Genomic DNA, 205 nt, shown 5'->3' with positions numbered 1-205 from the left:
CAGCTGGTGCGCAGCATCGCCCACTTCCAGAGCCAGGGCAGCCGGGAGGCCGAGCTGCGCCTCTACGTCTCGCAGGTGACGCAGGTCAGCGGCCTGCTGCGGAGCGTCTGGAAGGCCGAGCCCGACACGCTGCTGCCTGCCGGAGCGGAGCTCTTCGCCGTCATCCCGGCCGCCGGTGAGCGCCGCGGGGGGGGGGGGAGGGCGG

At 75.1% G+C, this 205-nt stretch overlaps 1 protein-coding gene across 1 annotated transcript in view; it reads left to right on the top strand.

Moving 5' to 3' along the window:
* Nucleotides 1–3: 3 nt before the first annotated feature.
* USP38 (ubiquitin specific peptidase 38) overlaps nt 4–205 on the top strand; it is a gene marked incomplete at its 5' end in the record, with an annotated part of 22,385 nt that continues 22,183 nt past the window's right edge. The window contains one exon of the mRNA XM_010158296.1: nt 4–175. Within this exon, the coding sequence (XP_010156598.1) occupies nt 4–175 (172 nt within the window). The remainder of the gene's footprint in view (nt 176–205) is intronic.

The sequence above is a fragment of the Eurypyga helias genome, unplaced genomic scaffold, assembly GCF_000690775.1.
Source record: "Eurypyga helias isolate BGI_N326 unplaced genomic scaffold, ASM69077v1 scaffold8689, whole genome shotgun sequence".
Lineage (NCBI taxonomy): Eukaryota > Metazoa > Chordata > Aves > Eurypygiformes > Eurypygidae > Eurypyga > Eurypyga helias.
This window is presented reverse-complemented; position numbering and strand designations above follow the sequence as displayed.